The 27,139-nt window shown below is 33.0% G+C and overlaps 4 protein-coding genes and 1 long non-coding RNA gene across 11 annotated transcripts; 3 read left to right on the top strand and 2 right to left on the bottom strand.

The window, feature by feature from the left end:
- Positions 1-2,086: 2,086 nt before the first annotated feature.
- Positions 2,087-12,860, top strand: LOC122518782 (cyclin-dependent kinase 4-like). 6 transcript variants are annotated; one of them, XM_043637877.1, is made up of 7 exons: positions 2,087-2,488; positions 2,721-2,880; positions 10,612-10,833; positions 10,895-11,256; positions 11,342-11,686; positions 11,781-11,941; positions 12,041-12,860. In XM_043637877.1, the coding sequence occupies exons 2-7, from the start codon at positions 2,862-2,864 to the stop codon at positions 12,270-12,272; spliced, it is 1,341 nt and encodes a 446-aa protein (XP_043493812.1). In that variant the 5' UTR covers positions 2,087-2,488; positions 2,721-2,861; the 3' UTR covers positions 12,273-12,860. The 6 variants fall into 6 exon arrangements, with proteins under 6 accessions (XP_043493812.1, XP_043493817.1, XP_043493815.1 ...); XM_043637880.1 differs by lacking the exons at positions 2,087-2,488; positions 2,721-2,880 and adding exons at positions 4,590-5,299; positions 5,512-5,609; XM_043637882.1 differs by lacking the exons at positions 2,087-2,488; positions 2,721-2,880 and adding an exon at positions 4,376-4,577.
- Positions 12,861-13,179: 319 nt separating this feature from the next.
- On the top strand, positions 13,180-13,968 carry LOC122518780 (histidine triad nucleotide-binding protein 1). The gene is made up of 2 exons (XM_043637874.1): positions 13,180-13,482; positions 13,593-13,968. Exons 1-2 carry the CDS (start codon positions 13,282-13,284, stop codon positions 13,860-13,862), a joined length of 471 nt encoding a protein of 156 aa, XP_043493809.1. The 5' UTR covers positions 13,180-13,281; the 3' UTR covers positions 13,863-13,968.
- A 112-nt stretch (positions 13,969-14,080) lies between these two features.
- Positions 14,081-15,274, bottom strand: LOC122518779 (dihydrofolate reductase). The gene is made up of 5 exons (XM_043637873.1): positions 14,915-15,274; positions 14,681-14,836; positions 14,473-14,596; positions 14,294-14,403; positions 14,081-14,222 (listed from the first exon to the last, which is right to left on the bottom strand). The coding sequence occupies exons 1-5, from the start codon at positions 14,995-14,997 to the stop codon at positions 14,138-14,140; spliced, it is 558 nt and encodes a 185-aa protein (XP_043493808.1). The 5' UTR covers positions 14,998-15,274; the 3' UTR covers positions 14,081-14,137.
- A 161-nt stretch (positions 15,275-15,435) lies between these two features.
- Positions 15,436-17,467, bottom strand: LOC122518778 (gastrulation defective protein 1 homolog). Of its 2 annotated transcripts, none has more exons than XM_043637872.1 (2): positions 17,219-17,467; positions 15,436-17,085 (listed from the first exon to the last, which is right to left on the bottom strand). In XM_043637872.1, exon 2 carries the CDS (start codon positions 17,079-17,081, stop codon positions 15,450-15,452), a length of 1,632 nt encoding a protein of 543 aa, XP_043493807.1. In that variant the 5' UTR covers positions 17,082-17,085; positions 17,219-17,467; the 3' UTR covers positions 15,436-15,449. The 2 variants fall into 2 exon arrangements, with proteins under 2 accessions (XP_043493807.1, XP_043493806.1); XM_043637871.1 differs by having other exon boundaries at positions 15,436-17,119; positions 17,219-17,466.
- A 1,806-nt stretch (positions 17,468-19,273) lies between these two features.
- Positions 19,274-19,793, top strand: LOC122518777. Its single transcript, XR_006304147.1, has 2 exons — positions 19,274-19,468; positions 19,602-19,793. It is a non-coding gene; the product is annotated as an uncharacterized LOC122518777 (long non-coding RNA).
- The last annotated feature ends 7,346 nt before the right edge of the window (positions 19,794-27,139 follow it).

The following is a 27,139-nucleotide window of genomic DNA, read 5'->3' as shown; positions in this document are numbered from 1 at the left end:
GGTGAGAAATGTTAAGGTCGGATTCACGTTTAGTTCGAGGTTTACTTCACGGTCGTTCACACGGTACTGGCCGACGAAGATGAGGACGGTCATACACGGTTTCTCCCACCATGACTATTCCAGGGCCGCGCCATGGTGTTCCATAGGTTTATAATACTCCCGTAAAACACCAACGTCATTTCTTCTTCTTTTTCTTTTTCTTTTTCTTCGCGAGTCTTTTCTAATTTTCTTCTTTTCTAATTTCTGATGTTGGTTCTAACCAACATCAAAGTTTACTATGCTTTACCTGGACTCCTCTCTTTTTGTCTTTCTTTTTTATTATCCTTATCTCATTATCTTTATCTTCTTTCTGGAGATTCTCCATTGTACCTTTTGTCTCCTTGCGATATGCAAAACATAAGCGATATGAAATTAACAGGATGAAGTTTGTTGATATTTACGATGCGCGCGCACAGCGATATGAAATTAACGGCATGAAGTTAGTCGCGTCATAGCCAGCTTGGTGCTCAGGCTGAAAGAAAGAAAGCCGGTCGCCCGCATAATTCGATATAGCAGAATTATCTTATAACAAATTCATTGATCGACCTCACGTATCATCCTAGAAACACACCCAATTCTTATACGAATTGTCTTTAAAGAACTTTGACGAGGAATTGTCCTCGTTACAACCAACAACTTGTAACTGCGCGCGACGCGAATTAAAATCGCATTACTATTGGGTTGACAAATAAGTGGGTGCGGTTATGTTAATCCAAAAAATCCGCAATTACTTAGTTGCCAAGAGTTGCCGAGCTAAGGCAAGGATCGGTAACCGATAGTTGTGCTATTTAAAATAAGCTGTTAGCCCTGACTGATTAACATCTTTTTATTCGCTTTATTTTTTATGTATATCTTCTTCAGAAGGATTATGCAACTGTCGTGATATAATAAAAATAAAATATAATAGTAGTTAATGCGCGAAGTCAGTTATTAAACAGTTACCCTATATAAAAAAAAGTTCGTATGTTTTACGTAAAGATTCCTTAATGATTAAAATATAATTTTTCTTAAAAATATATCATACATATATATACTTAAACATTAACATTTCACTTAAATATGAATAACTATGAAGACGATTATTTAATCCAAACAGTGAGTAAGCAAGCTACTCCAGTGAGCCACTATAGTGGCTCATGGACCTGAAAAAAATAATCGCTAAAGCCACTTTAGTGGCAGGCCGGCTAAGGACCATATCGGTAATTGCAGTGCTCTACCTTTATCTTATCGAGCGTCGGTAATAGTAGGTTCCTATTTTTAAAATATCAACCGATGTTAATGAAAATTTGTAGTTTAATAATATTGACCGTCAGGAACCTAAATACAAAATATTAACGACGTAGAGAAAAAAAATTTTTAAGTCTACTATTACCGACGGTGGCAGTTACCGACGGTGGCATTTACCTACAGTGGTAGTTACCGACGGTGGTAGTTACCGACGCTCGAAAAGATAAAGAAAGCGCACTGCAATTACCGATATGGTCCTTAGCCGGCCTGCCACTAAAGTGGCTTTTGCGATTATTTTTTCCAGGTCGATGAGCCACTATAGTGGCTCACTCGAATAGCTTACTTATTTACCGTTTAAATTAAATAATCGTCTTCATAGTCATTCATATTTAAGTGAAATAATAAAGTTTAAGTATGTACAATATATTTTTGAGAATAATTATAATTTAATCATTAAGGAATCTTTACGTTACGTCAATTAAACGATGATTTTCTTTTTAATTATCTTTATAGATATTAAATATTACACCTGAATTTAGGTAATACACCAGACAATTGTCATTATCTATCGTGTTATACATTACTGGTACATTATCAGCAGTTTGGTAAAGAAGTACTCTGCTCTTTAAGTCCCTGATTATTAATTATTCCTCAATTATTAATTCGAAAGAATGCCAATGCAAAATAAAGTTAAACGTAATTATATTTGAAAGGATAGTTTTATAATATATTTATTTATAGAACACTATGATGTTTTCCTATTCAACTCGATCACTAAAAATATGATTTTTTTTGTTCTATTTTCATTCTAAAGCAGATTGAACATCATGGTGAAGGATGATGGTGTAGTGAGGTATGGCAACTAAATTGGGCAGAAACCAGTCTGACGTCTACCTCGTTGAGGTCGAAGATATATCTAACGAAACAGCAGCAGCAGCAGCATCAGCAGCAGCAACTGGTTCAAGGAACGCATAAGCTATCAAAAGGGTGGAAGGGAGGAAGGAAGGAAGGGAATGAAGGGAAGCCAGTTGTGTTGAACTCGACATAATGCCTAAAGTTGATGCTTGCGAAAGGAAGCTTCGATACGACGAGGCCCTTCGACAATCCTAAACTCCTTTTCCATCTGACGCCAATTCCGTCAGTTCGGTTTTTTGTAAGCCATTAAAAAGAAACAATGCGTGAAAACGAAATACTAATTAATCGCTAGACATTAAAAAAAACGGTGAGAATAATTTTATAGATCATACATTTATAGGTCAGTTAACATTTATTTGTAATATACACGGTAAATGAATATTTTCGATGAAATCATAAACGTATGCAACAACAACAACTGATCCCTTAGACAGATTAATATGGTGAAAACGTTTATGATGTAGTCTAAAAAGTCAAGACTATTTTTAGCAATTCGAATCGGGATTGTAAAACTGTTTTTTTCTTTATTCTTTACGAAGGATGTAGAGCACAGATCCAACGAGGGAACACGCGACGAGTGCATCTTTCCGCCATATTACGAGAAACATATGTGCACGTAAACATATGCGTGCAGAGAGAATCGATTATAATCCATTTGTCATGGCTTCACGAGTCATTAGATGACTAACATAAGAACAGGTAAAATTACATCGTATAAATTGTTCTCATTTTTTTATAAAATAATATTTTTATAATAGGAGTGAAATAGAGAGAAAAGGAAAGGAATCAATCCTATTCGTCGAACGAATCATAATATGACTATCTAACGGATAATTTACCGACGATTCATAGTTCTGTTGTATTTTAGCACGTTCGATAAAATCCATGAATCAGCCAGCGAGTTGTTGTATTATGTGTTCTCAAGAAATTTGACTAAACTCGTGTACAAATAGGTATACTCTATACAAAGTAAACCTAAATAAAAGGAAACGTTTATACGGTATAACATATGTACATATATAAATATTTTTTCTAGAATTCGCGATTTAAATTACATTTTGTCTCTTGGAAAAATACGTAAATGGGAAGACCAAGAAAAAGATAGAAAAGAAAAGAAAAAACACGCACCCATAAGGAAATAATGAAAAACATTGTAGAAAGAGCAGTTGTTTACGAAGATAAACGTTCTATTTTCTACTCTTCTTAGATACTTTTGTAAGCAGTTATACTAGTTCGAAATAGAGCAAAATTTATCTTTGTCCCTTCGAGTCAACATGCATGCGTCGACTCTTCTCAAAACGATAAGAATTGCGTTCTACCACGATAACGATCGATATATATCTCACGTTTCTCTACTTTGTTCACTGAGAAAATCTATCTTTAACATTACTTCTTACTTCTTACTACCCTTTTGCTTCTTCCCTCTCGTTCGTTCCTTTTTATCCCACGTTCCTTACACTTAAAAAATCACACACAGATGCTACGAACATTGTTCATTCGCTGTAAGAAATTTTCTACGAATTTAAAAATCGTTCATTCGTGATCTATTAACTCGATTCCAAATTACCCGCCCATAGTCAAAGAATAAATCCGATTGGTTATAGGGAATACATTCCAAATCCTGTTATCTATTTCTCAATACTAGAAAAATTTCGAGTGGGGTTTTATTTATAATACGAAATAATATGAAAGGGAGTTAGAAATGGCGACGATATAAGTAAGAGAGAGGCCCTTAAAGAAGCCCTTGAAAGGGCCCTACGATCGATAGCCCCAGCCCTGATCTGACCGACAAATTTCTCCTACCCAATTCCAGAACAGTCTTCTTCTGTGCTTCTTTCCTTACTCTTCTATTTCCTTCTCCACTCCTCTCACGTTTCCGTATGTATATGTGTGCGTAAGTTTTGTGTAAGCAATACAAACAAATACACACACACACACGCGCGCACACTTGTGCGCGACGAATCGAAATAAGAGAGAAGCATTTCCATTCATGTTTCGAGACGTGAGATACGAAACACCGTCAATCGTTTGTAAGTGGTAAGAAAAGGAATTTCAAAAGCACGAGACTTCGGGGAAAGAAAAGTAATAGGAAAGTAGAAAACTAAAGTTGTTCGGTGTAAGACAGAGAGAAAGAAAGAAAGAGAGACCTTTAAATAATAGCGTCATCATGTTTTACTAGCGCCGCGGGATATAATATTCGTCTAGACTCGTCATCGATGCGTGTCCAGTTAGCTCTATTCGTGATCAGCAAACAACAGCAGCAGCAGCAGCAGCAGCAGCAGCAGTAGCAGTAGCAGCAGCTAGCAGATGCCACGTAACAACAGAAGGACACAGAACATCAGATACCAGCTCTTCTTGGGTTAGAAATAACACGTGGCTTCCTTCATTGTTGACTGGTGAATTTTTTCCTTCATTCCTTTTTATTATATTTACTTGACATTTCTTACAAAAGTAACCGATACAAATCGGACGATCGTCTGATAAATATTTCAAAAAGAAAATCTTCGATCGAATGTAAACTTGTTGGGTTAGAAATAACACGTGGCTTGCGATTGTTATTGACCGATGATGAATATTTTCTCTTCCTTTCATACACCACTTTCTCTGACATTTCTTACAACAGAATTAATACAAATGGGAATCCTAATAAATGTTAAAAATACAAATGTTCAATTTGATGTAAGTAAATGTATCGTTGAAAAGATACAAAGATAAGAAAAAAAGGATGAAGGTTATCGAATAGGAAAAATAATACGAGGAGAAGAGGGCCCTTAAAGTCTAACGTCAGTGCTAACGAATAAGCACCTTCTACGGGCCCGAGACTAACGTATCGGTCCTGTTCCCCCCACTCCCTTCCATTCCGTGCTCCGCCCTCGGGAAGAACGTCGTCCTCGTCGTCTCGTCTCTCAAACAAACCTCTTTGCTTTTACACGATCGAGTCGTCGTCGCCACGTCGAGAGAGTCCGTCTCTCTTTCTCTCTCTCTCTCTCTTTTCTCTCTCTCTTTCTCTCTGTCTGTCTCTCTCTTTTGCGATTCTATCAACAAAACCAAAAGATTTGCCAACCGAGAGATCATCAACGCGGAATATCCTCGCTCAGTCACGAATCGTGTAAGCTCGGTAAAGTGTCAAAGGTTCTACGTTTGTCTCTCTGCCTCTTCTGCCTATTTTGTGTGTATATACTTGTGTGCGTTGTGTGTGTGTGTGTTTTGTGTATCTCCGTGTGCGTGTTTCCCTTTCTCTCTCACTTTGTCTTTCTCACTCTTTCTTTCTATCATTCTATCTCTTTCTTTCTTTCTCTGTCTGCTGGTGTATATCTTTTTCTATTTAAGTATGGCTGCCTACGATCCTAAGAAGTACAATAATCGTGCTACTAACGCGAGTAGGAACGAGGGCTTCGAAGGGAATGCCAGTGGATAAATAAAAATCGGTGAGGTATTCAATTCTTTAACGTATATATGTATATATTTTTTTTTTTTAATTTTTAATAGACCCCTCCCCTCCCTCAACGGGGAAGAGACTAAGTTTCGTTCTAAGAAAAGGTTTGGGATCTACGAGAAAGTACCGGATAGCATGTGTGTGGCCACAGCTGATCGTTTGATGTGAATCATTCTCTCTCTCTCTCTTTCTATCTTTTATAAGAAAATGACGAGTATTATAGAAAATAAGTTAAAATCGTTTCCACGTAAGACGCGTCGTCGTTCGTCATCTGATGATTCGTAATAGTCATCGCGTGCATGGCTTATTCCTCTTATAAAACTCGATCACGAAAACCGGTGGCGTAGTTTCAAGTTCGACGTCCCGTCGAGCACGCGGCCGGCCCATGGCCGGCACCTCTTCTCTCTCTTTCTTTCTTTCTCTCTTTCTTTCTTTCTCAAGTTCTCAAGTTCTCAAGTTCTCTGAATTTCACGAGCCGACAGTAACTTTGTACCTCGAACATCGTAGACTATTTAGTATAGCAAACATTTCGTCGTTAAGTTATTATTTATAATCGTTATTTCGTGTTTTCGAATTGTTCGTCATACTCTTGAAATAATTTGAAGTATCATTTTTGAAAGGATTGGGAAGAAAAAAAAGAAAGGTGTCATCCTAAGTGTGTTTTATTATTCAACATTAAATTCCATCGTGTATCGTTCCGGATCTTTAAACGATATATTCAGAATCCTATTACCTTAGTTTCTAATTTCGTGTGATCTCTTTTGAAAGAGAGAAAGTGAAAGAAAGAAAGAAAGAAAGAAAGAAAGAAAGAAAGAAAGAGAACGACGATACCGTTTCCGGTGGTACGCTGTGCTCGTTTTGTCGCGGCTGGGTTGCCTAGTTTCGTTCTTTCGTCCCCTCTAATTGTAAGTGCTTCGTAGCCTCAAGAGAGAAAGAAGAAAAGAAAAGAAAAGAAAAGAAAATAAAAGAACAGAGAACCTCGACAACAACGTATAAGTTCTTCTTTTTTCGTGGGAGACACCCGAGGTATTTTGGAATAACCGCTTTGTTACGGTAACCCACGCGTAACATCGGCACTTAAATTTATTTTACATAGAAAAAAAAACTTACCACACTTATACGTAGAATCGTATTTAGTATGTGTCAATGATGGGAAAGAATTACTTTCGTAATAAATAAAAAAAAAAGTAGGGAATAAACTTTGAAGAGAAAAGTAATTTTACTTTTTTTGTTTTTGATTTTCAAAATTCCCGCTAGGTGCGATTGAGAAACTCGACGCCATATTTTTTTGTTGTCATTCCACGATTATCGTTATTCGATGATAACGTTTTGTCGTTCGCACGTCGGTAATTAGAACTAAACAACACGCATTTGGAATTTAACGATCTATTCGATAAAGGGATAAGATATTTTATATACCCTTTGTTAAAAAAATATTTGTGGAACGAATGATGCCAATCAAATCGAGTCAAGTGAAAGACTATATTTCTATCTCTCGAAGTAATCATACACATATACATATATATATATTTTATTCGTTCTCTTTTCGGTATTTGTTTCCTTCAAACTTACGAACTTGGAAGAAGGATCATAATCAAGGGTAGAAAACCTTTGTCGAACGTTTATACATCCCTTTAATTTTCAAATGTTGATGATGATGATGATGATGACGATTCTTAAAAGTTTATCTACTAAAATCTAATATAATGAAGATTTTATCGTTGTCATATCGATTTATGTCGTATATTTAACTTAATTATCACGTTGGAAAGATTATAAAACGATGGGATGTAAAAAAAGACATTTTTACGCAAATTGTCACTCGCCGCGAGAGTATGCATATGTGTGTGTATATATATTCATTAACGATACAAATCTCTTATTTGTTTCTTCGGTAGTTGGGGGGAGGGGAGAGTAAAAGAGTGAAAGAGGGTGGGGCAGGTGCTGCAGGGACAGGGGAATCTACGGTGAACGGCTTTTGTTTTGATAACAGTATGAATTTCGGTCTACGTTAAACAGGAACGAATTTAACAAATGTTCTTCGCAACTGTGTGCGTGTGTATGTGGGTGGGTGTAATAGTCAGTCGATATTCCTTAAACTACATTTCGTATTTTACTGATCTCGTAATTTTTGTTGTTTTTTTCTAGTATATATAATTATCGTTTGATACGATAGCAAGAAGAGTATCCAATGTCCCTTGTGCCACTACTATCTATTTTTCTTTTTCATTCATCGTTGCGGTATATTTTTTCAGGTTGTATTGCACAACGAGTGAACGCTCGCGCGTGTTACTGGTTGATCATCTCATCCATACAAGTATATATATATATGTGTATTGTAGATAGATTAATCTTTTGATGACTATCAATCAAACGCGCGAGATTCGAACGATTTAAACGGGAATTATATTTTGTTTAAATCGATATCCTTGTTACGAATATAATAAAATAATTCCTTGTTACATATTACATATATATATTTGTATATAGTGTGATGTTATCGATTGAACATTGCATTAATAATTAATATGACGTTTGAATCAATAAGCAGAGTCTGTTTTTCCTTTCGTAGTGATGCAATACTTTTTCATTCGAAAGAACAATAGGATCATAACCTATAAAAATGATGCGACATTTTAATTAAATGATAAAAGAAAAAGATGAATAAGAAAAAATAAGAAAATTGGAACGTCGTTTATCGTAAAACGTATACAGCTTCTTCTTCTTTTTCTTTTACTACTGCTCTGTCACTCGAGATACCAAATAACTCCGTTGCGCAACTTTTCAACATTTAGTTTTGTCACAGTTATATTATATCGATATATATACTTCTTTTACTTTAACATTTCCCCCGTTTGTCCCTTAAAAAAAGTTACATAGAAAAGTATCGTTTCTTTTGTGTGTATCCTAAGTACAAAAACAAAAAGAACAAAAAAGAGAAAGAGTAGGGGAAGAAAGTATTTGAATAGGGACGCCATTTTCTTTTACCGCTGTAGGATCAACGAACAAAAAAATGCATTCCACGTATATATTCATTATTTTTCTCGTCTATTACGATCTTTACCGAATAATTCTTATTTCCATTAGTACAGAATATCGAAAACTAACATCGTTTGTCAAGAAAAATCGATATCACGATAATGACACGCGAGAAAAATCGTATTTTTGTGTATCCTGCATAAACTCGTTAGCTTTACCGGACGCTTCTCTTTAGGTTTCAAACACTTTTCCATTCTTCTTTTTTTTTTCTCTCTACCTCCTACCAAGCAACCTTTCCTCCTTCCCCCCCTTCGTTCTTCTCTTTTACTCCCACTGCATCTTTTCTCTCGCACTCCGAGTAGAAAAAGTCCCGGATGCCCGGATACTGTTCTCAGAAGGCGCTATCCCCACTCCTTCTTCTTCTTCTTCTTCTTTCATTCTTCCTTTTTTTATTGAAATTGTTCCACGTTTTTCCTCTCTCTCTCCCTCTTTCTGTTTTTTTCTTAACACCTTTTTTCCCCCTTGCGCCTGCATTTTCGTTGCGACCAGAAACGCGGATGATATTCTCTTCTAAGATTATCCCCTACCACTCGTAGCGAGTTATTTTATTTCTTACTTTTTTCTTTTTTTTTTTTTTTTATGTTCTTTTTTGATCACATTATGACTTCTTGTTTTCTTTCTCTCTTTTTCTCTCTCTCTTTTTATTTTTTGTCCTCCATGTTTTATCACGAGAGGAAGTTGATAAAAAAAAAACATATATATATTTTAATCGAGTCAAACGAACAAACTTTGTGGACCGCAAGAAACACTTCATTCTAATTATAACATCACTTTGTAACATTGTATCGTATTATCGTAGTATCGTTAACAACCCCCCTACCCCACTCACCTCTCCCTACCACTCGTCACGATACTTTTTCATTAATAAAAATCACGTATACGTCGAGTAAGCTCAATGAATTTACACATACACATCTATGTGTGTTATAACAGAGAAAAAAAAAGACACAAAAAATAAAAAAGAATTAAAAGAAATCATCCGAGATGCGATTACGTTGTTCAGAAATTTGGTTATATGTATTTTTTTTATTTCCGTGCCAAGAGATGGTAAAGGTCTCTCTCTCTCTTTTTTTTTCTTTTTTTGGATATCAATTTCTATTTCTATTAAAAAAGAAGTGTAACTTCAAAAATATTTACCATCGTTATCCTACTTATTTATTCAACTTTTCTTGACCTTAGATAAAAATTAAAGGAACATTGTATATCTACTTTTCATTTTTATTGCATTATCGCATACGAATTAGAAAAAGTTTCTTTTTTTATTTCTTTTCTTTTCTCCTCCAACTGTTTTTTAATTGATTTTTTCCATACAAAGAAATTCCTCTCCTTAGAGGAGGTAAAAATACTAATATAAAATTTCTCATACGTGTTAGACAAAGGAATAAAATTTCGTAGGGTATAATATAAGGGCTTCATTACGTTTTACAAGATGTGTTTCGTAAAGATGGTGAAGGGCGACGAGGGTTCTTCCATTATACGAACGCAGGTGTTCGTGCAGATGTCACGAAACAGACGGTGTGTGCCAACGTATATACTCACGCATACATGCATAAGTGTATACATATATGCAAGCAACATTTTCACTGTTCCAGCTTGAAAGAAAAAAAGAGAGGACAAATTTTTGTTGAAAGAAGAGTTCTAGAAAACTATATTTACTTTCCCACTTAGAATAAAAAGTTACTGTATCATCAGGGAGCATCTTCTATTTTTGTAATTTGTAATTTTTCAAAGTACATATTTTATTCTTAAACACCTTATAGATTTTACAATTAATCAGAAAGGTAGTAGGACAGGGTGAGAATGAACTTCGTATTTTTCTTTTTAACAATTTGTTCAAATATATTCTGTGGTTTCCTAACGAAGGAAAAAATGAGTAACTTGTAATGGTAACTCTGGGAATGTAAAAAGATATATGTTATGTATAAAATAAATAAAATGTATTATTGGTGTTTCAGAAAATTGGCAAAATGTGGTGATGGCGGAAAGATCTAGACGTCCGAGCTCTGAGCTCGGACCGGATCTCTCATCTCCTACGAATTCGAAAAAGTCTAGATTGTTGGAACCAACCGAAGAGGTTGCATCTTTCGTCACGGTCGAGGAGGAAGAAAGTTTGGAAAGTAGCGAAAGAATAGACTCACCTAAGGACGCTGAAGAAGAATCAACTAAATCTATCGAAGGTAGTAGTTCAAATTCATTTTGAGATACAATACAATTGTTACAATTGTATTTTATTTACAGAACATACAAATCCAACAGAGGAAGAAGCAATAGCAGGACCATCCAGAATAAGAGACATTTCTGAATTAAATTCAGACGAAGATAATACCAATCAAGAAACATCCGACATGAAAGCCATCGAATTAGATTCCACTGTAAATATGCAATCATCTTTAATGGGTGAACGCGCGTTATACATACAATTAATTTATATTGGTAATGGTGCCTATGGTACTGTTTACAAAGCAAGAGATTCAAATACCGGTCAAGTTGTTGCACTTAAAAAAGTTAGAGTACCATTGACTACTGATGGATTACCCATGTCTACAGTAAGAGAAATTTCAACATTGAAACAACTTGACAAATTTGATTATCCACATATTGTAAGTATTTCTCAATTAGATCACAGCTGCCCCTTTTATTGAATTTATTTGATTAATGTCTTCCAAACGTATCTCTTTAAATCAGGTCAGATTATTGGACGTTTGTCAAGGCAAACGTCAAAAATTACCCTTTAGTGAAGTAATATCAAATGCATTAGATGAAAGCTTAACTCTCTGGTTAGTCTTTGAACATGTGGAACAAGACTTGGCATCTTATATATCATCATGTTCAGAGACAGGTATACCTTCCGAAATTGTTAGACAAATGTTCAAGGAGATTCTTCATGGCATTGAATTTTTACATAGTCACAGAATTATACACAGGGACTTGAAGCCACAAAATTTATTAGTCACGGCAGAACGAAGAATCAAAATTGCAGATTTTGGTTTAGCAAAAACCTATGCCTTTGAAATGAGATTAACATCTGTGGTAATTTCAATATTTCTTATATATATATTTTGTTTTTTTTTTATTGTAGTTAAATAATTACTTTACTTTCTATAGATTTTATATTGTTATATAGGTTGTAACTCAATGGTATCGAGCACCAGAAGTTTTATTAGGTTGCTCATATGCAACTCCTGTAGATATGTGGTCAGCTGCTTGTATACTAGCTGAGATTAGTAAGTTGAAACCATTATTTCCAGGTACTAGCGAGGGAGACCAATTGGATAGAATTTTTCAGTAAGCCTAATTATAATTATTATTTTTAATTATTAAGAATATGACTTATATATAGATGCAATCATATATTTATATACATTTTTGCACGTGATATTTTAGAATTATTGGTACACCAAAATTAGAAGAGTGGCCTGATAACGTATCCCTTAGTTGGAATGCATTTCCTTATAGACGATCAAAACCTTTGAGCGAAGTAGTACCTAATCTCGTTGAAAGTGGATTAGATCTCTTACAAAAGTTGCTTACGTTTAATCCACATTATCGTTTAACCGCTGCTCAAGCTTTAAGGCACAGATACTTCACTGGAAACTTAACTGGAAATCAAACATAAATTTATGTTTTATCATTTATCAAAGCAGAGAAGTATGTTTAGACTGATAGAATTATTTCTATGGAATCTTATTTATCTATCTATCCAAAATTATTTGTACATATAGAAAATTTTGGATAATATCATAATTATTATTTTTAATCCTATATTATAAACGGAGTTTAAATAATTTTACAATGTATACAACAAATCTGAGCTTAGCTATTATATATTATTTTAATCTATTCTTTATATATATACATATATATATATCAATTTATTATGCAGTAGTTATAACGTATAGTATTTAAAAAGGTATTTTATTAGTAACTCATATAATGTTTAAGCTGTTTAAGATATATTCTAAGAAAAAAAAAACAACAATACAAAGGCACACTTGATTTTGTATTTTCAATGAAGTGACAAATTTTTAAAGATAAGTTATTAAATGAATTATATACTTATATATATTAGAATAGAATAACTTTGATAAGACTGGGGCCTTTTAGACCTATTAGAATCATTGGAAGATTTAGGATCTTCCTAAAAGACCAGAAAAGACACTGCCATATCATGTAATTGTAAATAAGAAGTTAGATATTAATATTATAATTGAATTTTATATAAGTTATCCGCTATTAATGTATACAAATCAGCGATATATATATATACATATGTATATGCACATCTAAGATTAAATATTGTAATGTTTTATTACAAAAGTTAAAAAAAAGACTGTATAATAATAGAATAAAAAAACATTTTATAATTTTGTAAACTATTAAACTTAATATTAATAACAATTTATTTATATTTATTTAAAAAACTTCAATTCTAAATGAATTTATGATATTTTGTTAAACATTTCTAATGAGAGTATGTCAAATTTCGCGCCCAAGTTTGAAATCGGCCATTTATTTTATATTTACGACCTTGTTGATAAGTTAAAATCTAAAGCGATATCTTAAAACTAATTACGCAAATTTCATAGCTAGTAAATGGGCATTTCATTGAAAACATATCTTGAAAAATGTTATTCCTAAACCTTGCATTGAATTCGTCTAAACGTATCGTATATTCGAGTGTCAAATTATCGATAAACTCAACGTTAAAAAGAAAAATGGCGACCGAAGTGGAAAAAGCACAAACCGCAACTCCCGGTGGTGATACAATATTTGGAAAAATATTGCGTAAAGAAATTCCATGCAATTTTATTTACGAAGACGATAAAGTAAGCTATTAATAATTGATAAAATAAATGAGTATATTTATTTATTATCTATATATATCATCCTTCATTATTCGGCATGATTCTCATTGATTTGTATTTTTTGTTATTAGTGTGTTGCATTTAATGATATTAATGGACAAGCTCCTGTACACTTTTTGGTAATACCAAGAAAACCAATTCCCCAATTGTCCAAAGCTGATGACGAGGATGAAGCTTTGTTGGGACATTTAATGTTAGTAGCACGAAAAGTGGCGAAACAAGAAGGTCTGGATAATGGTTTTCGTTTGGTTGTTAATGACGGAAAGGATGGTGCACAATCGGTGTTTCATTTGCACCTGCACGTACTCGGTGGTAGGCAGATGCAATGGCCTCCAGGCTAAAAATTCCAATTATTTGATCTGATCTTATATTTTGAATTATTTGAGATCAATAGATTATAACCATTTCTTTTTTTGACTCCTAATAAACGAGTGAGATCATCAAATATTTATTACAAGTGAACAATTTATTTCTATGATATAAAAATATATATATATATATAATGTTAGATGCATTATAATGAATTTTTATCTTATTCTTATGGAAAATGACAGTAGTATTTGTACTTTAATATCTTTTTTTTTACCCTCAGTAGCTTGCTGAAAATTACAGACTTTTATTTGTAATTCTGTTTTTCGTAAACTTTATACTCGAATTGAATTCCATTTTCTTCCTGAATTCCATCAGGAACATTGGGATCCCTAAATGAAAGATTATAATTATAAATTTCACGATACGATAAGATTATAATTATAAATTTGACGAAACTTACTTGACCGATACGAGATCAGTTGGAAGTTCCGGGAAAAATACGTCGCAATCGAAATGTTTCTTTATTTTGGTGAGATATAAACGATGAAAATGCGGTGATTCCAATGCGGCCTGTGATTAAAATATGAATTTGGTAGGGAGAAAAAAAAGAAAGTAATTTAATGAAGAATGTAAATGTACTTTGTAAACAGAACTTCCACCTATGACCCATATTTTGTCCACCTGTTTATACAATGGTGATTGAGATATAATGTCCAGTGCATCTGTAATACTTTTGCAAGAGATCGCATCGGATCCAAAGTTTCTAGAAATGTTGTTTAAAACATTTATGAATTCTTCGTTAAAAGTTTCGTTTTAAATTGGAATTATTTATGCTCGAAATAATTACAGAGATTGTCTCGTCAAAACCATGTTAATACGATTGCTCAAAGGTTTATACTTTGGTGGTATAGAATCCCAAGTTTTTCTACCCATTAATACAACATTTCTTTTATTTTCATTGTTTGTTTTTGACGTCATACGAGAAAAATATGCCATTTCGGTTCTAAATATAAAATATGATAGGAGATAATGGTATTAAAAGAACGTGAAAGTTACCATAAGATATAAGAATGAAACTTACTTCAATTTCCAAGGCAAATTTCCATTCATACCAATTCCTAAGTCCTCGCATGCAGCTGCGATTAAATACAATTTTAACTGCATCTTTTAAACAAAATACAAACTTTTGAAAATATTCGAATAGCACGCAGACGCTTTTAGTAAACCATAAACCCACGTATATATGATTCGAGAGTTATTCATAAAAATACCTAGCCAAAAGTGAATTTGCTTGGTTAGTCACTAGGTGGTGATAAATATACACAGTCGAAATGATTACCTAAAACGTAATTCAGGTATTTCCATGTCAATTGTATTATATTACATGTAACGTACAGTTTCCTTTTATATTTATAATAATAATGTCTTTTTTTAATTAGGAGATAAATAATATACTATATTATAAAACAATATATATAATTATATAATAATATTCATTATATATATATATATACTTTTACATAAAACAAAATACATCTATTTCCATATTTTAAATAATAATTTTCTTATAGATATTTACACACAGAATACTATTATTACTTTTAATTAAAATTTATTTATGATTTCTGTTTCTTATTACTCGGACCGCTATCTTGTTCATCAGTTTGAAAAATAGTTTTTGGTTGAGTCTTTTTATAAGCTGGTGCTATCCAGTATGGATTTTCCTCAGCAACTTTCGCATATTTCAAAATTGCCTCTCTAGGATCCTGATCATCCTCTATTCTCTTACTGAGTCCAAGATTACGAATAACATAAGAACTTAATGTACCACCGGATGATGCTACTCTTCCACCTTGACCAGAAGTAATTGGTAAATCTGGACGTCGGGATTTAACAGGATCAAGACGATCCTTTTCCATTTGTTTTCTAACAGATTTAGGTCTGTCTTGTCTAAAGAGTGGTAGAGCGTGCGGTGTAATAATTTGTTGAGTAGACATTACTTCCATGTGCTTATGCTTGAAATGAGATTTGACAACGCACAATTTAGCACCTCTCATACTTCTGTTGATATCGTAATAAGCTTTAACAGTACCATTTCCACAACCAACGAATAATTGATTTAATTTAGGATGCCATAGAGTTTTAATAACGTGCGAATTGGTCACGGGTATTTCATTAACGAGTTCAAACGTTTTAGTATCGAAGAATAAAATTTTACCCATTTCTTGACCTTTCCTTAAAGATTCTCCAGTAACCACCATAGAATCGTCCGGACTAAACATACAATCGGTTGTTTCATATCGAGAAAATAAATCTTTAACTTCAAATATTGGTACTTTGAATGCCCTCAAGTCCCATAATTTCAAAGTGTCATCGCAACTTCTCGTTGCCAAGGTTTGCCCAAGGTAAGAAAAACTTAAACTGGATATTTCATTATTAGAACCATGGGCATTTCTTAATGTCAAGGATGGATTGACAAAGTTTTTTCTATGATCCCACATTTGTATGGAACCATCTATACATCCGCATGCCACAACAGTTCCCTCTCGACTATAACTACATGTAGTTGGAATTGTTTTAACGCCGTTCTGCGCTCTACATTTGATAACATTTTTATGACCGCGTGGCCTATGTAACAACCAAATTCTACAAGTGCTGTCTTGCGAACAGGTCAAATATTCCTCTTTATTAAATGGATGCCAACATCCACAATTTAATCCTGCAGTGTGACCCTTTGTACGTGCCATGTCAGTTATGTATTGGTCACCTTTTACGGTTTCACACTTTTCAAAACCATCTCTATCTAATACTTTAGCTTGCGCTGCTCCTGATATAACTAATATTACATCTCCGGTAGTAGAGTATTGTAAACATTTGACAGGATGATTTTCACATGGTTGCAAAGTTCGGAAACTTCTTAAGGACGAATCCATACCAGCGAAATCCCAGAAACAAACATCGTAATCGATAGACCCTGATGCAAGCCGTGCACCGGATGGATCTGCAGCAATAGCTATAACTGCTTTAGTACCATGGGTCATAGTTACCTCGTGTGTGCAAGGAATTTTATCTTTTAATAACATTTCCTCTATCTCGGATTCATCGTCTTCGTCTTCCTCTTCCTCTTCCACTTCTCGTTTTTCTTGTTCTTCTTCTTCTTCTTCTTCCTCTTCTTCATCTTCTTCCCTTTTGTCCTCCACAATATTTTTGGAAGAGAGTATTTGAGACTCATTAGCCATCTTATCCATGGTTCTTATTTTTTAATAACGAAAATAAAATTATAAAACTGAAAACGTCATAGATGTTATTTGTTTATTTTTTAATCGTACGAAATAGCCAAGAATATTGACTTGTGAAAGTATACAATGCAACTATGATTACATACCTTAACAAAGAATAGAAACTACGAGTTCATGCAACTCAGTGCAATGCATCCAAATACTAACGAATAGATTTGCAGATAAGATTAGCAATGTAAAACTTTGAAATAGATTTTACTTATTTATTATAGAAAAAGGATTATGTCAAGAACATGCAATATTTTTATTGCATGAATAATATATTTAATGAATAAACTTTTAATGGTCGTTATAGATTCTTTTTACTAACTATCTATGTTTATGTGTTGACTAGATTGGAAACTTCGAGTCGTCTTGTAGATAAGAGCTTCGTAGTTTTGCCGTTGGCGCTTCGATCGCGTCAGCTGTTTAATCGGTAAAGAAGGTAACTTATCTTCGGATAACGCAAAGTTTAGTGTATCATTTGAACGTAAGAGGGTGTTAGTATCTTTTCGAAAATTTAAAAAAGATTTAAATATTGAAATGATCAAATTGCATACTATTAAATTAATACGATATTTACGAAAATAATTTGTCAAATATATCTTCGTTAGAAAAAATGGTGTCTCTAATGTTATCTCAAAAGAAAATAAAAAGAAATGTAACGTTCTAAAAGAATAATGAATGCGTATGAATGAATTTTATATGGAAAATATTATAAAAAAAAGAAAAAAGAAAACTATGGAACGTTTTATTTGCAAATATAAGTATGTGTGCGACCGTATGTGATCCACGTTGGCATGCGTTCCTTCCCGAGAAGGGTGGAAGAGGAAGGGGGTAAAGAGGGAAAGGGGGAAGGAAAAGGACACGCCGCGTGTGCACGGCCGACTGCCTGCGAGTGGCTGCTTTATTATTAGCAGTTCTTGCTGGTTCCTTTGATGTTAGCCGACTCGAAGCACTCTACGCCACTCACACCTGTCCGACTGCCGTTTCTACTTCAATCAGGAAAGCAGAAAAATGTCTCTATCTTCTTACTTATTCGAGAAACAGAGAGAGAGAGAGAGACTTACGAATAAAAAAAAAGGAAAAAAGATAGTTTGTTTCAAGTTTTAAACTTATACATTTACATTAAAGTTAAAAATAAACGAATCAATTTCTTTATTTCCATATTAGTAGATTTCTTTTAATCATTTCGTTGAACGTGTTCAAAAAAAATGTGTTCATTTAAAAAAGTATTTACATGGATTATTATAATAAATATTATAGTTGACACATATTTCATTAAAAACGTTGTTAATAAATGTTTTGAGTATTTAAATCGAGAATCACTGGCGAGTCGGCTGGAAATCTTAAGAAGTTGAGTACCACCGGAGATCATTACGTTATGGCGTAGGGCCCGCAAGGGTGGGACTAGTGGGTCAGCCAAGCGAACCGAATCTCCCCTTCACGCCTTAAAAAGGTCAGTCGAAGCCACTACCCTCTTCTCTCTCTCTCTCTCTCTCTTTCTATATATATATATATATACGCTTAACTTACATTTCATTTTCATTTTTCTTTTATATTCTCCTTTAAATTATCTTTTATATTTTATACGTTGTAATATATTTCTACGTTTGTAATACTTTTGTTGAAAAAAAAGAAAAGAAAGAACAAAATGAAAAGTAATATAAAAAAGAAATTATTTGTCATCGAAATAATTTGCTCGACGATCCTTAAAGCAAAAGAAGACAAAAAAAAAAAAGAAAAAAAGAAACTGTTAGACTGTTAAGGTTGCGTCTTTCTCTCGGTATATAAGCTTAATTAAAATGAGAGAAATATAATAGGTACACGTTCGGATTAAAACGAAGGAAAAAGAAAGTTACGTGATCGTTACAGGAAATCGCGATGTGGAATGCCGTGTAACCACATGTCGCGCAGATGCCCAAGCGTAGTAGTACGAGGGGCGGAGGGAGGGGTGGGGGGGGCAGGGAGGGGGCCTTAATAATCGTTGCTTTCGTCAATTAGCACATTTGCGGTGTAATTGACATGGAAGAGAGAAGAGACGTATAAAAGATCTTGTTCCTTTTCTTTTCTTTCGTTTATTTTTTTCTTTTTTTGACGGCGGCGACGGCGGCGAAATTATTTTTGATCGTGTTTTCTACGACGGGTCGGTCAAAAGGATACGTCTCGTTTCTTAAAGTTAAAATAATACAAAAAAGTATTTCGTTTTAAAATACGAGCCTAATTGCTAACGATTTTATTAACAAAAAGTTTCAGAATATTTCTCGAAGAGAAATTTATTAATTGATCTTGAAACTAACGAATGAAATTTCATTGCACGAAGTTAGAAGATAGGAAAACAGAAGAGAGGAGAGAAAGTGAGTGAAAAAAAATGTTGTTGTATTTATTATTATTATTATTGTTATTATTATTATTCTTTAATATAAAGAATATTCTTCAAGGTGCAATTCCCATATTCATTTTTTTCTCGTTCCTTTTTTTTTATTTCAGACCGCAGACTTTGATAGTACATAAAATCGCAAAGAATTAAAGGCCCCGATGTCGGATCACACCTTCGGGATACGTGAGTGCAGAACACCCGTTATTACGTTACAGAAATGAGTATCTTGGGGGCCTGTAAACTTCTTCTACGTGTAAGAGAACGTGGACGAAGAATAAGAAGAATAAGAAGAAGAAGAAGAATAAAAGAAAGAAGAAGAAAAAAAAAGGATAACAGATATAGGAAAAGAGATAAGATGATTCTTGGAAGGAGAACCTCTTTCGAGCCCTTCAAATATAGCCACCTACTTATATAGCATCTACATTATCCATACTTCCAAATGGGCAACTGGTGGGGAAGGAAATCATTCCCTTTAATTTGATCCTACCAGATCTTGCGCTACCCCTTTTGAACTTAAGAAATGCTGCTTCTGGCCTTTGAAGATGTAATAAACTTTGTAATAATCCACATACATATCTCTACTTTGAAATAAATAAATATATATATATATATATAAAAGAACGTTATATAAATTCAAAACCAACAGATTGAATATTGTCTTATAAAAGTAATATCACTTAATATCAATTAACTGTAAATAATACAATTTACATATATAATACATTACAATTACATATATATACAATAATACAATTAACTGTAAACAATAAACAATAAATCAAATCACTATATAATATCAATATGTAATACATTACAGTTACATATATACAATAATACAATTAACTGTAAACAATAAATCAAATCACTATATAATATCAATATGTAATACATTACAATTACGTATATACAATAATACAATTAACTGTAAACAATAAACAATAAATCAAATCACTATATAATATCAATATGTAATACATTACAATTACATATATACAATAATACAATTAACTGTAAACAATAAACAATAAATCAAATCACTATATAATATCAATATGTAATACATTACAATTACATATATACAATAATACAATTAACTGTAAACAATAAACAATAAATCAAATCACTATATAATATCAATATGTAATACATTACAATTACATATATACAATAATACAATTAACTGTAAACAATAAACAATAAATCAAATCACTATATTATCAATATGTAATACATTACAATTACATATACAATAATACAATTAACTGTAAACAATAAACAATAAATCAAATCACTATATAATATCAATATGTAATACATTAAAATTACATATATACAATAATACAATTAACTGTAAACAATAAACAATAAATCAAATCACAATATAATATCAATATGTAATACATTACAATTACATATATACAATAATACAATTAACTGTAAACAATAAACAATAAATCAAATCACTATATAATATCAATATGTAATACATTACAATTACATATATACAATAATACAATTAACTGTAAACAATAAACAATAAATCAAATCACTGTATAATATCAATATGTAATACATTACAATTACATATACAATAATACAATTAACTGTAAACAATAAACAATAATCAAATCACTATATAATATCAATATGTAATACATTACAATTACGTATATACAATAATACAATTAACTGTAAACAATAAACAATAAATCAAATCACTATATATATCAATATGTAATACATTACAATTACATATATACAATAATACAATTAATTGTAAACAATAAACAATAAATCAAATCACTATATAATATCAATAATAAAATACATATAATATCACTAATATTATATCATATAATAAATTATTAAATAATAAAATCACACATTTAATAATAATAATAATAATAATAATAAATGTTAAAGCTAAAAAGAGGTAAATAAGATTGGAATACGAAGATACACGGGTTTCGAGTTTGCAAGCTTACGGATAGGTGTCAAAGTTGCTACAGATGAGATCAAATATCGGAGAGAAGAAAACGGGATTTCATTTGAAACGGGAGGAGAGAGATATGTAGGGTTTGCCAGACAGAAGGGAAGAGTTGGTGAGAGAGAAGAGAGATACTGGCGGATACGTAAATGGTGCAAGGGAGCCTCTCATTACTCCGGTAATAGCCAGTAATAACATGGATTTAATGCGCAGGCTTCAAGTAGAGGCTATAAGCTATAAGCAATCGTTCGCCGCCTTCGGCACTTTTAATGAATAGTCCCCCACTCCCCTACCACCTCCCCACCACCTCCCCGCCACCTCCCCACTACTCCTTTCCCGGATGTTCATTGGTTCTTTCTTTCATCATCATTTTCTATCTTCTCTAACGAAATCTTTTATTCAATTATTCCAGCTGATAATTGATTGTTATATTCTCTTATTGATAAAAAGAAGAAAAAGAGAGAAAAAGAGATTTGATGAAAAGGACAAGTTTCTTTTTTATAAACAAATGACAACTATAGTCATATTCGAATCACCAAGTATATATATATATATGCATATGTGTTCGAAGGCATAAAATTGCGGTGAGGATGAAACTTTGAAGAGGAAACCCAAGGGCTAAGAATGGTTGGTTGGTTGGTTGGTGGGCGATCGAGGGTCCTGAAGGCAACTGCAACAGCAAGCATTTGCCGTGGCGGCAGCGGCAAATCATCAAAGGGAACTGTAATTAGCTGCGCATGTGCCGTCCGGCCAAGCGGAGCACCGGACGCGGGAATTCCCCGCTTTTTGCTCGCGATCTTCATTGCTCGGACGCTCTGCTCTTGCTGGGGACTAAAACCCCTTTCGCCGATCTTCTTCTTCTTCTTCTTCTTTTCATCTTTATCTTCTTCTTCTTCTTCTTGACTTCCTTTTCACGAAGAAATTCACAGCGATTATAATCTTACCGTAAACGATGCGACCCTCTTTCTATCTTTTTCTCTGTTTTCAGACGATGATTCGAATGAAAATGTATGGAATATATTTGAAAAAGTATGATTACGAGTTTACATTTATATTAAATATACGGGCAAAATATCTATACGTTTTTCAATGAAAATATATATAAAAGAAGTAGGAAAACAATAATAAATAAAATAATTCATATTTTCAATGTAACGAATCTCACTGAACAAATATCGTTTGATAGTTTTGAACATGACACGCCACAGTAGTGTCAGCAACGTTAGCTCAATTTTTTTGAGCACGATACCAATGTGTATATCGTCATAATGTTAAAATTTTGGTACGTTAACCTTCGTCATCATCGGGCCCGGTTCTTTGAGTAGAAAATTCGCAATGCTCGAGTGAAAGTAAAAAGCGAGAGGATACACGAGGCATTTGTTGGGAGTTTGAGAAAGCACCTAAAGAACCGAGAAAGATTGGCCGGCCACCGCACCGTTCCCAAGAAGACACGCCAAGATTTGAAACTTTTTCTACGTCTGTCGCTTGGAAATCACGATTCGATTCACTGGGATCGTTCGAGGGAACGAACGGGGACGAGTTCTTATGTTAGTCGTCGTCGTCGTCGTCGTGGTCATCTTCTTCGACGTTAGGGCCCTTTCCACAATCTCTTCCACCTTTTCTTCTTTTATTCCCCCTTTAAACTCGTGTCTTTCCTTTCCTTTAGCATCAGGGATCATTTCTCTTTTTCGTTTCTTTTGTTATACGTTGAAAGGATCGAAATCAAAGAAATATGCGACAGAGAGATTCCGCTATATACGTGGAACATAATTATACGGGGATTATCGTTAAAAAGAAACTTTGTTTAAAAACTTAACCTATTCGAGATTTAATATATATCTTATTCTTACCGTGAATGGTCAAATGACCGCTTTAGAAAAAAACAGATATTTTTATATAGAAATTTCTTCAACAGTGAACAACGTATCTTATTTTATTTAGAAATACGTTTCCATCGAAATTGTTTTTTACAAATTATCACATCTTTGCAAATTACAGGACGTAATTGTCATTTGAGGTTAGGTTAATGGTTTAGTGTTAAATTGATTCTACCTAAATAAAGAGACACCCTTTTTCTTCTTTTTAAACAGGTAAACGTTTTAAAGACAATTTTTCTTTACTTTTTCCATACACACATCGTCGAAGTATATTAAAAAGTAAATTATAACCTTAGCATAGGAATCGGGCAACTTGATACAAGTTTTTCTACAGGACGGTTTAATAAATGCAGAAAAGTAGCTTGGGTTTGTTCGAAATATCCAAGGCACGTTCTTCTCCAAGGAGGAACCGCCGATGGATCTCTTCACATCCATCTTTCTTTTGTTTCTCCATTTTTCTTTTTTTTTCTTTCGCGTGGCTACTATTGGCCACGGCCATTTCTTCTACCGTCTATTGTTTCTACCTCTCATCGTTGCGTCCATTCTTTCATTCATGAACGACGAATCAAATCGACGTTGATGAGGCCCCCGATGTGAGAAGAGGCCCCCTCAAAGAATCTCACATATATAGTTTAGTTATAGTTACATATTATAATATAGAAATAGTTTATTATTAATACGATTGTTTCCATTGATTTATGATATTATTTATAACCAAATTCTAATAATAAATTATATATTTAATAATTTAAAATAATTAAATTAAATAATTTAATAATTTAAAAGAATTAAATTAAATAATATAATAATTAAAATGTTTTTATTGTTTTCTTAATATAATTTGCAAACCAACATTACGTTATTTTACACGTATAACCGCGCCGGGCAATTTGTAAATAAAATTTTCATTTAATTCGTTTATATAAACTACCTATACCAGAAATTAACGACAGTTGTTCTTATATATATATAGGGAGATAACAATTATTTCGAAATAATAGCCGACGCAGGAGTTCATTAAGATCTCGTATGCAACATTTTCTCATCCCCCCCGGTCCCCGGAGGAAGACAGTGCCGTAAATCTTTTCAGACGCGACCGGTCGAGTGCACAGAGAGAGAAAGAGAGATGCATGAAACATTGCTGCTGCTACCCACCATGAATCATATCGATTCGTTCCTATCTTTTTTGTTTTTCCTTTTTATTCGTAAAAAAGGGGAGCAGAAGGGGAGAAAGAGAAAGAGAAAGAAAAAAAAAGACAAAATATATATATGGTGGTATATACGAAATTTTATATGTATGGTGGACAATATATGATGGTATATACGAAATTTTATATATATGGTGGACAATATATATATATGTGGTGGTATATGTGAAATTTTATATATATGGTGGACAATATATATATATATGTGGTGGTATATACGAAATTTTATATGTATGGTGGACAATATATGGTGGTATATACGAAATTTTATATATATGGTGAACAATATATATATATATATATATTACAATACAATACAATACAATACAATATATATATATATATGGTGGTTATGTGAAATTTTATATATATGGTGGTATATATGAAATTTTATATATATGGTGAACAATATATATATATGGTGGTATATATGAAATTTTATATATATGGTGGACAAATATATATATATATATATATATGGTGGACAATATATATATATATATATATGGTGGTATATAAAGTGCATTAAAAGTGCACACTTAGGTATACGCCCTTATGGGAGGAAATGGATTTATAATCGCATTTGATAATACCGTTGGTGGCCGCCAAGAAACGTAGACGGTGAAATGCGGACGCGATATTATGGTGTATCATCGATCATTATCTTTTACAAGAAGGAACATTAACGTACATTAACTTTCCCTTCTTCGATGTGAATTTAATACGTCGTGATGTACAAGCGCGTCTAGGTTTGATTAAAGAGAGAACAACAATCTAAAAGGAAGTCCGGCAATAATTTATATGTATCCCCCCCCTTCACTCCCGTATCAATTATTTTATTAAATCTATCGATAATTATGACAATGGGGATTAACGATAAGACAAAATTGAGAATACAAAAAGAACTTGCGTGAGATGATCTTATGATTTATTTAATCAATTATTTATCTTATTAGATAAATCATATTATAAATTATGAAACTTTATAATATTATTTAAAATAAAAAAAATATATTGAATGATTTTGTCCATTATCATAATTACCCATACAAATATTAGCTACCGTATCATTTAATGATTAACCCGAAGAGAAGCACGCGCTCGATTAGAATAAAAGAAAAAAAAAAAGAAAAAAAGAAGAATAAAAAAAGACCGCAAGAATATAAAATGAAAAAAAAAAACCGGAGTCAGGAGGAAAAAGTATGAGAGTGCGGGGTTTATTGAAGATCTTCGTTACGGGCCGGGTTCCACCGCATTAACACGATTTTCAAGTTTCTCGACCCCATACTCGGAGCCGCGTGTGCTCGGGGCCTCTTTTCATGTCTGTCGGGGCCAGTCGCAACGGTCTGTTACGCCCATCGAAGGACGACCAAAGGGAATAACAACGATAGAGCTTCCAAGCGGTCCCGGGGAGCTTTCAAAGCCAGAAAAATAAAGAAACCGGTGAGACAGGTCGTGTCGTCCCCCATGCTTTTCTTTGATGTAATCCGAAACGAAGACTCTCATTTTCTTTTAAACGCGAAAGTACTAATTATGTTTCTCTTATACCTTAAATGCATTCCGTACCATACTCGATTCTTCCTTTCTATCGACGATTTAAAAAAACCGGGGTGTATATTATCTATTTTTTCTGAATTTTAATAAATATCAATTTCTTAAAGTTAATTTGCTTCGGTTATTTTCTATTGAAATTCTTAGAAAATAAATTAATGTATCTATATGAAATAATAATCATATATATATATATTAGAATACACTATTACATGTTTACAAATGTTTAACAAATGTATTATTTTTTTATATATTTATATGTAAATATATTTGTTAGAACAAAACCGTGTTGTATGAAGAAAACTATCTGAATATGAAATATCTGAGATACGATTAGTAAAGATAGACACGTATGTTTTAAAGGATACACGAAATAAGTTATAAAAAAATATATTATTGGTAAAGCAACGAATAATGGTGGCGTAGAAAATTAGTATTTCGGTGCTCGAACGGCAAAGGCTTAAAGTCCATTGTAATGCAGTAATGAAATCATACAAAAGGGTTGTTGGCCGTGGATACTGGAGGAGGGTCCCTGTTGGAGGGAGAGAGATAGTAAGAGTCGGTATCATGAAAAGAAAGTAAAAAAACTGAGAAGTGGCGAACTGAGAGAAGGGCGAAAGAACAATGAAGAAAAAAACAAAGGGCACCCTTCCTCCAGTTTGCGGGGGGAAATATGAATCCCACATCCCATGGTCAGTTGGGCTAATCAAAATCTACTTTGTAAAAAAAAGCTTCTATATAATATTCCTACCGATCTATAATACGTTATTATAATACCACTTTGTGAGGCCTTAGAAAACTGTCTGTGTATTTCGTGGAATCGATTATTTCTTCAACGTTTTATCTTTCACCTCGGTAAGAGTTATTCTTGTCTCTCAGTTAAAAAAAGAAACTGAGAAGAGAGAACGAGGAAGTTAAGCGGAACGAGGGATTTCAAGATTTCTTCCTAATCTGGATGATTTAAAAATAGAAAAAAAAAAAAAACAGTATTCAAAGTTGTTCGACCGATCATCCTGTTAGAAAAG

The sequence above is a fragment of the Polistes fuscatus genome, unplaced genomic scaffold (assembly GCF_010416935.1).
Source record: "Polistes fuscatus isolate 324 unplaced genomic scaffold, CU_Pfus_HIC Scaffold26, whole genome shotgun sequence".
NCBI classification, from domain to species: Eukaryota; Metazoa; Arthropoda; class Insecta; order Hymenoptera; family Vespidae; genus Polistes; species Polistes fuscatus.
This window is presented reverse-complemented; position numbering and strand designations above follow the sequence as displayed.